The 9961-nt window shown below is 46.0% G+C and overlaps 1 protein-coding gene across 1 annotated transcript in view; it reads left to right on the plus strand.

Annotated features, from left to right (window-relative positions):
* Nucleotides 1-9961, plus strand: part of NPTXR (neuronal pentraxin receptor) — a 92471-nt gene that overhangs the window by 68570 nt on the left and 13940 nt on the right. Inside the window, exon 3 of the mRNA XM_018566336.1 lies at nucleotides 9438-9679. Coding sequence (XP_018421838.1) covers nucleotides 9438-9679 — 242 coding nt within the window. The remainder of the gene's footprint in view (nucleotides 1-9437; nucleotides 9680-9961) is intronic.

A 9961-nucleotide genomic window follows, 5' to 3' on the forward strand; every position in this document is an offset into this window, starting at 1 on the left:
CCAAAATACAAAAGTTTTTTTTGGTTTTTTTTTCAAGATTATCTTTGCAGCAACAAAAAAAAAGTTTCCTATGGACAGGGCAGCTAAAAGTGGCCGCTGAGAAAATCAACCACAAAATAAAAGACAAAAAGGCCCTAATAATAAGACTAAAGATGTCTGCAAATGGGTTGATTGTTTAAAAAGCCAGCAATCGGAATTAGTACAGCTTCCAAACTGACACTAATCATTTCCTATGTAGTTTATCAGCTTTTCCTGTGCTTTGCTTACAGCAGCTTCCAATGCGCGGACATGATGGCTGCTCTGTGCCCCCCTTTTAATGTGGGGGGCTGGCTTATCCAAATGCCTCCTTATTGCCCATCTATGCTTGCTGGCCAATACAATGAAGAAAGCGGGAGATTCCTCAATCAACACTCATAAGCATTGATGGAGGAATCTGTTCTATTTTTTTTTATACTTCAGTCCGTGGGTTGAACGAAAAATATAGAACAGTGTTCGGCCATCTTTAGTTATGCCACTGTCTCAAGTCAGAAGTACACTTACTGTAACTTGCAAGTGTATTACGCTCATGCAGTATTTACCCTTGCTCTTTCTTCTGCCTGAATGCACACTTTTCCATTGATGTGAGATCGGAAGATTTCTAAAACTAAAAGGGTCTGTAGAATCAAAAGCAACAAATTGGTTTTCATCATCTAATTTGCATCAAAGCACAGCAAGTTGCACTTCAGTTAGTTGATTGTGTATAGCTGCCCATACACCTTATGAATATCGGCCGATTTTCGTATGCGATCGCGTTTTCGTCCGATATTCGTAAGGTTGATGGGCAGTGTACAACCGCAAATACTGTACAATCGATTGTAATGCTTTCTAGGAGGGGAAACACTGAAAATGTACTTAGCTCAGGCTGCAGGCTCCACAAATTCCGTGATGAGCAGGACTTCTTGGCCTAGGAAAATGGCTTCTCGTTGCAGTCTCTGCTAAATCCTTAGTATGCCCTGGTCTTGAAGCAAGTCCTCTCGTCTTGTGAAGCCCCCTCGTACTGTCCCCTCCTGTGAAGCCCTCGTCTTGTGAAGTGCTCCTCAACCTTTCAGCTACTCGCTTTTTATTGAGAGAAAACTGGCCTCCCACTTGGAAGCGCCCTGCCCCTTTCGCTTTTAGGAAAATTAAATGCCATGCGTTTCACTTTCCCACCTCTAGGTGGCAGCGTTGTATCATAAATTGCCATCAGTAGTCTAGATTTGATTTGAGTCTTGACCAGGCTAGGTGTGACTGTTTACGATCACCATCCCATTGTGATACGAATCAATACAGGACAAGCCACACCATTGTGAAAAAAACAGTTTGGTCTGTTTATATGGCACCTTCCATTGTGTGAACTCAGCTTTCTATCAACAAACAAACAAAATCTCTGTCTCTATTGCAAATCTATGTGTGTCTGAAAAAGTCCACTAAGATATATTGCAACACATTCCGCCCTGGACTATTTCATATTCCACACAGAAAAAATGAGTGTACCCTAACCACTAATGACACTAATACCAAACATTCATTCACAATGGATACAACAATCCCCCCAAGTTCCTCTGCTAAAGAGGTGTTTCAGTCTTTTGGCAAAGTTCATGAGAGAAGGTCCGGTCTTGTAAGCTTATTCTCCTCAGTTCCCGTGGTCTTCCTTTTCTCCATTCTGAAGCCACTTTCTCCATGGATCAAATCGGAGATAGCCTATGGAGTGGAAAACAGAGTGGGTTATCTGTTCCTTCCAACAACACGAAAACAGTAGACCCCGGCCCTTCCGCTACAATCTCTCCTTTAACTGGCTTCTTGCCTTCTCTGACTAATACTTTGCCACCTGTTTGTACCCATTTGTGATCCTCCCAAAGAACATCAATAGGGAGGAGAGGAAATATACTGATATTTCCCAGTGGAAGGTTTGACGTTATAGAGCTTCACTTTCCACTCTGACTGAGAAGTGTCAACTAACCAGTCAGAGTCCCAATCACTATCCTGAAGCTCATCTGCCAATGCAAATATAACTTCAAACCCTCCTGCCAGATCTCCTCTTATTCCTAGATAGGTCTCAGCTTCAGACGTATCAGACATTGTTTCCATTTCATGGTAGGCAGTGATCTGGTAAGTATTAGGACCCGTTCTTTTAGGAACATCATGTAAATACTGTATTCTGCACTCCAACTGTGGAACCTGTGCTCCAGCCCCCACTATCCTTTCATGTGGTGTGCATTTGGCTATAAGTCTAGAATTTAACAACAGAATTGCCTGTATAAGGACCCGATACCAACCCCTCAGTGTATGTGTGGGTGTAAGCTTGCGTATCTGGTCCTTCAATAGCCCGTTGTAACTTTCAATTAAACCAGCCGCCTGTGAATGGTATGGGATGTGGCACAGCCAGTACACTCCAGAATCTTTGGTCATCTCTTGTTCTGTAGATCTGGTAGAGTGCAAGCTTTGAACTTCTCTTGGGAAGCCATAGGCCACAGTGATCTTCTGGAGCAAATGGAGCATTGCAGCTTGATCTGCTCGCTTACAAGGTTGGATAAGCAAAAGTCCTGAGTAGGTGTCAACTGTAGTGCAACAATATCTCAGTCCATTGTTTCCCCGGGGCAGGGGACCGATGAAGTCAATCTGCCAAATCTCTGCAGGCTTCTCGCCCCTCTTAATGGTCCCGGTAGAATACTTCTGTAATGGCCATTGTCGCACTACTCCACACACTGTACAGTTTCCTATGACAGTCTTTATCATATCCATGGTTATGGGCAATCCTCTTCGCTGCTCAAAGTTCTGCCCCAAATGTCCTGATTGCTTGTGGGCCCAGTTGGCCAAGTTCATCAAAAATGGATCAATTGGCACAGCTGCAGCCACCTTTGTAATCTCATTCATCTGCAAACTACAGGATCTGGTGTCATCCTGCTCAACTACATCCAGCTGAAACTGTTCTCCTGGTCTTACGAGTCTCAGTCCCTTGTGCTGAAAAGTGACTTTTTTAGCAGGAAGGAATGCGTTCTGCTGTTCAGAATCACATGAAAACTCAGTCTTTTCCCATGTCCCATTGTATATGGGCCTCAATATCAGTCCAAGATGTGGGATGAACGATCTCCAGAATCCCACAACTCCAATTAATTTCTGGGCTTCCTGTTTCAAAGTAAGAGGTGACAATCCCTGCATAGTTTGCACAACTGTTTCTGGGATTTTCCTCTGTGGCCCAGTCACATCATTCCCAAGATTTTCACCTCTGTAGCAGGTCCCTGAACTTTGTCTTTTATTTATAGCCCATCCTCTGTTCTCCAGGTGCTGTATCAACAGGTACAGTGCTTCAGTTACATCCTCTTTGGTTCCAGAGATCATGATGTCATCGATGTAGTGAAACATAGCAACTTTCAGATTCAGGGTACTCAAATCTCGAGCAATCAGTCCATGGCAAATCGTTGGTGAATGAAGGTATCCTTGAGGAAGCACGGTGAAGTGTACTGGCGGCCGTCCCACACAAAGGCAAACTGGTCTTGACACTCCGGGTCTATTGGGATTGAAAAGAAAGCATTAGCCAAATCTATCACGGCATTATATTCTCCTGCCTCTTTGGCAATTTTCTCTGTGATGGAGATCTTATCAGGTACAGCTGATTTCAAAGGAGGTGCCACTCTGTTTAGACCTCTGTAATCCACAGTCATTGGATAAGTCCCATACAGTTTCTTTACTGGAAACACCAGAGCTGAGAAAGGACTTACATCACAAAGGATAAGGAACCCCCCATTTCCCCTTCCTGAGACTCTCTAACTCCTCCCCAGGGTAAAGGGATTTTTGTTTGGGTTCCTGCACATTTCTGGGAATTACTTTGGGACTAGTGGGAGGGGTCTGTTCTATCTCATCTAACCCTAGGCTAATGTTGTCATCACTGGTGGTGTTTCTAACCCTTGCAGATTTCCCCGCTAACTGTTTCCACCGCTTTATCAATTCTACAGTAGAAACCCCATCTATCTCATCTCTGGGTACTCCACCCACATTTGCCTTTTAGGGATAAATATTCTAGTTTCCTCTGTACCTCCCATCTCCCTTCCTGACTTCCCAGGCTTCTCTGTCTTTCTCTGCTTCCTTTCCCCCTGTCTGGCTTTAACCTGATCTACGGCCCTGACAGGTTTTGTATTGGTCTCCTCTAGCTCCCCCAACTGGTCTAAAAGGGTAGTGGCCTAATGAATCTTGCTGTTTAATCCCAGGCTTCCCAGCAAAGACAACAAAGGAGCTCTGAGATTAAACGGCTGTAGGGAAACAAAAAATTGGAGACGCAAGCGCCACTACCTGGCGCAATAAATGTGGTAGAGCAGGGTGTAAGCGTAAGTGATGTACAAAATCATCCGCAACCTCACCCTAAAAAGGCATTACAATAACACCACACCCCCAGACACTGAAGTCAGGCCAGCACCCACCAACCCGCCCCCCACATCCCCGGTCATGGAGCCAGACACCGAGGTGCTGGCCATACTCGAAGAATTGGCGGACCCGAATTATCCCTGCGAACTCCTACTCAACAACCTTTCCAGTCCCACCTTCATACACACCCCCCTCCACCCCCCCTCGAGTTTTTACCCACGGAAATCCAAAGGACCTTACTTAGAGACTTTTTACCAGGTCACCTACACCGATTTTGTAAAACTATGCGACACCCCACAGATCAGTGGGAGAATGACCAAAAACCACCTCAAGTCCACCAAAAAAGCTAAGCTTTCCAAATCAAAGCATAAAGCACTCAAAGAATTGACCAACAACAAACAGATTGTCATTCAACAAGCAGACAAAGGAGGGGGCATAATCATACAAAACCACGAGGACTAAATCAAAGAGGCCCTACGCCTCTTGTCTGACACCAACACCTACCAAAAATTACATGCTGACCCCTTACCCCAATTCCTCTCCTCCCTCAAAACCCTCACCGACAAAGCCTTTCATGAAAAAATCATCACCAAAAAAGAAAAATTGTTCCTTTGCCCTCCACAACCCAATACTCCCTTCTTTTACCACCTGCCCAAGATCCACAAAAACAGCACCACACCTCCCGGCCGCCCCATAATATCCAGCATTAAATGCCTCACCAGTGGCCTTTCCCGCTATGTGGACCATTTCCTACAACCTATTGTTACCACACTACCGTCCTACCTTAGAGACTCCGGGCATCTCATCGAAACTTTACGCCATTACTCCTGGGAATCCTCATACCATTGGGTTACCCTTTAATTTATTCAATTTATCCAATTATCATTTTCACTCCTTATGTATGTCATTATTTGCCCCCCCCTCCCTTCACAAACCCCCTTCCCATTATCCACTTCACATCTTCAACTCTCACGTGGGCACCTACTAAAAGCACCACTTATTCCTCAATGTATTTGACATTGCCCGTGACCCGTCCTTTCCTCTTCAAAACTCCTCCCCCTTCTTCGCACGGCCTCAGTGTTTCTCATTACACCAAGCCGGGCCTTCACCACGCCCACCCGCCCCGGTCTCCAGCTCTACCCACTTCCTCTCGGCCCAACCACATCCTCTCAACTCCACCCACAGCCTCCGACCCCTCCCTCACCCCTTTGTTCAAAACCTCAGCTTCCCGCCAGCATCATTCCTTCACATCGGCTTGAAAAAGAAGGTTTCACCTTCGAAACGCGTCGCCGTCAGCCCAATCCGGTCTCAACTGATCTTCAGAGTGTCTCCAACACTCCACCCGTCTGCAGACACCACTCAAGGTAACCGCTCCTGGACATCGGGCTCCACCCCCCGGAACGTCAACCTCTGACCCACTCTTCACGGCTCGCGCCGCAACACCCGCACTGCAGGCTTCCCCAGCAAACGCCTGCAGGTCACAGTTCCACCGGGCTGTCAGGAAGCCCCAGCGTGAGTCTATCTCCACTGCGGCTGAGCACTCTGTCACCCCGGCGTCTCCACCGCTCTCCAGTCCCCCCGTCCAGGACAACACTTCACTCCACCGCTCCCCAGCACCTGCCACCAGAGGACACCTGTGCCAGCAATCTTCCTGAGGACCACCCCACGGCCCACTGCTTAGGCACAACACTGGCCGCACCGTCATCGCTGAGAGCCGTTCTTCACTATCCCCACGGTGAGTTACAGAAGCCCACCCCTTCTTCACCCACCATTGCATACTTCACCCCCTCGCTTTTGTGTCTCCATCTGCCTTTTGGGTTTAATCGCTACACCACCCTGGAAAAGAGGGACCGTTCCCACTACTACTCCACTCCATCTGCTTCACCTCAACCCAACGATTACAAGCGAATGCTCACCCAGCCATAGGTGAGTACATCACTTACGCTTACACCCTGCTCTACCACATTTATTGCGCTTCCGTCTCCAATTTTTTTGTTTCCCTACAGCACACTTGTTGGACACCTCGGTCCAAACAGAACGGAAGCCGCACAACCTCCCCCACCCCCCTATATCTATACTTATCACACCACAAGTGACAACCCGTGAACCCACCAAGTACTGCCTCTCTCCCCCACATTTCCCCCTACCTGTGACGAGAGCCACACATGGGGTAAAACTCTCAATTTTTCCTGAGATTAAACGGCGCAGACCTCATCAGCTTGGAGCGCAGAGCAGACGTGAACAGTTCCATATCTGGACCCATCCATTCCGGTATCTTAGTTAGTCCAGTTATACAGCCCATCTCATGTAACCTGGCAATACCCTCTCTCATTGTTCTCCAAGAGGAGGCATTTTCCAGGTCACTAGGATTAGCATATACCCTGACTAACCTATCTCTCACAAGGTCTAACGGTGACAAAATCAAAGTAAACTCTCGGGCCTTACGCATGGCCTGGCGCAATTGTGGATCATGGGTTAACTCTCCCATAGCCACTGCTTCCTTGCCTGACAAAAGAACACTGTCCGCCCCATCATCCCACAAACGTAGGAGCCAACTTAATAGGGGTTCCCCGGACCTCTGCTTGTATTGTTTTGCCAGTTCTTGGAGTTCAGTTTGTGTAAACTTTCTTAATTCTTCAATTTCAACATCTCTGGGGTTGCAGTAATGCACCTCCCCATCAGCAAAATCTGCCCTATCATGTTACCTCTTCCTATGCTTAGTAATAAGAGGTCTGGCACACTTTTTCTTTCCCCCTGAGTGATCAACATCATCAGTAATATCAAATGCAATCTCCTCATCCTCACTATCACCTGAGAACGCATCCTCACGATCCCAGTTATGGGATGTGACAATGGCACGCACCCTGGCTTTGCTAACAGGTCTACGGCCTTTATTTTTCCTTAAGGCATTAATTGATTTGGTCATGAGGGCTGCACACCGCTCTTCCAAATCATCGGCCCGACTAGCAGTTGAACGTACACACGCCGAGACAACTTCTAGGTGGTCTTTTAACGCCTTAACCTCTGCCTCTGCTTTCTCCCTTCTTTCTGTTTCAGTAGAGAGAGCATTAAGGAAGTACCAGCCAAGGACACTGCCTTCTTCTCTGCTTTGCTCAAACAAAATGTATCAAAAGGTAAAATTTGCTAAATCATCTGAAATTCTACCACTCCATGACTTAGCTAATTCCTTAGCAAAAGGCATCCACTGACTATCTCTGGCCCAAGCAGGCAGGTTGCACGCCCCCTCCTGGACACCAGAAACATCTGCAGCCTTGCTGGCCCAAGCAGGCCAGCAAGGCTACCACTCCATGACTTAGCTAATTCCTTAGCAAAAGGCATCCACTGACTATCTCTGGCCCAAGCAGGCAGGTTGCACGCCCCCTCCTGGACACCAGAAACATCTGCAGCCTTGCTAGCCCAAGCAGGCAGGTTGCACGCCCCCTCCTGGACACCAGAAACATCTACAGTCTTGCTTTTGCTAAACAATTTACGTAGCATTTTCCCCAGCACAAGCAGAAAACACTACAGAAAACACAGGTCTTTTACAACTGGGTTTAGTACAAATCCTGGCTAACACGCCTCAACTTGGATATAGTACAAAACCTAAAGACAAGTCTGCTTCAGTTGAGTTCACTGCAATCCAGGACCGAGCCCCCAAATGTAATTCTTTCTAGGAGGGGAAACACTGAAAATGTACTTAGCTCAGGCTGCAGGCTCCACAAATTCCGTGATGAGCAGGACTTCTTGGCCTAGGAAAATGGCTTCTCGTTGCAGTCTCTGCTAAATCCTTTGTATGTCTTGGTCTTGAAGCAAGTCCTCTCGTCTTGTGGAGCCCCCTCGTACTGTCCCCTCCTGTGAAGCCCTCGTCTTGTGAAGTGCTCCTCCACCTTTCAGCTACTCGCTTTTTATTGAGAGAAAACTGGCCTACCACTTGGAAGCGCCCTGCCCCTTTCAGGAAAATGAATTGCCATGCATTTCACTTTCCAACCTCTAGGCAGCGTTGTATCATAAATTGCCATCAGTAGTCCGTTTAGATGGCACCTTCCATTGTGTGAACTCAGCTCTCTATCAACAAACAAACAAAATCTCAGTCTCTATTGCAAATCTATGTGTGTCTGAAAAAGTCCACTAAGATATATCGCAACACATCGATCGACTTTTGATTAACCATCAGGTTAGAAAACATTGGTCGATCGTATGATTTTCGCAAGGTTTGTACGATTTACACTGCTCATGCGCAAACGAAAATACAAGCGATTAACGCAATTCGTCGAGGTGCTTTTTACAAAATTACAGCTGATTGAACTCTGTGATGGTTGGGGCAGGATGGGCCCGCCGTATTAAAATCGTACGACGGTTCGATCATCGTACGAAAAGTTTTGTCCGATGATCGCAAGGTGTATGGGCAGCTTTATAGTGCTATGGGCAGTATTCTTTTAGTTGATAGTGCTGTAGTGCTATGGAAATATTTTTTTTTCCAATTGAAATAATCAGCCCCTACAATTCCATTTTATCCACTCAGACTGGCAAAGCTACATGAGTAGAGAATATGAATTGAAAGAGATGTGAGGATTTTGGAGGAACGTACTTGCTATAAGCTTACAATGGCTTTATGGATACACATGCAATTTTCAAAGATTATTTGCTTTGGCGGGAGCCCTTAAAATGACCCTGTGGCAAACTGCTAATAGGGGGACTAGGATAACCTTCTAAAAGAAAAGGGTTTATACCTATCGGTGGGTGGTGAGGGAAATCTTCACTCTCTGGAGCTCTGGTATCATTCTTGTTCCCACTGCCAACCCCTTTGTCACTGCTCTCACCTGTGGTGATGTAGGGGTCGACGGGGGGACACTGTCTGGCACACCCAAAAGTGTTATATAGCAGCAACACCTGGAGCTCATAAAGAGTGAAAATTTAACTCGCTATTTGCTGGAAGGGTAGGTATAAACTTTCTTTAACAGGGTTATGCTGCTTTCATTTCTGCGAGCTAAAAACAGGGTCATTTTAACTAATACAATTGTAGTCTTTAAATATTTGAGCTGTCTTTATTTTACTTTCAGGTTACCCTGGTTATCATCCAGAGAACTTCAAGCTTAGTTTTCCAGTACGTACCAACTACATGTATGGACGTATGAAAAAGACTCTTCCAGAGCTCTATGCTTTCACTATATGCCTGTGGCTGAAATCCAAGACAACCTCAGGGTCAGGCACTCCTTTTTCCTATTCTGTCCATGGCCAACCAAATGAAATTGTACTGCTGGAATGGGGCCACAACCCCATGGAACTTCTCATCAACGATAAGGTAAGGCAAAATATGACTTGTATGAAATTACACAAATGAGAAAGTTCTGAAAGGGAATAGGAAAAGCATAACCAATCATATTCACCTTATGAAATTGGCCACCAAATAGGAAACCTTGACCGTCATGCATGGTAGGACCAACTACTGCAACCCTGGGCATGTCCGAACTGCTAATCAACCATTACATATGTTTGTTTGAACATCCGTTGATAAAACTGGAAATAAAGTGTTGAAAATGTAACAATAAAATGCAGACACCTCTTTTGGAATTATATTTATATA

Source organism: Nanorana parkeri, unplaced genomic scaffold, assembly GCF_000935625.1.
Source record: "Nanorana parkeri isolate BGI_ZX_2015 unplaced genomic scaffold, ASM93562v1 scaffold938, whole genome shotgun sequence".
In the NCBI taxonomy this organism is placed as follows: Eukaryota; Metazoa; Chordata; class Amphibia; order Anura; family Dicroglossidae; genus Nanorana; species Nanorana parkeri.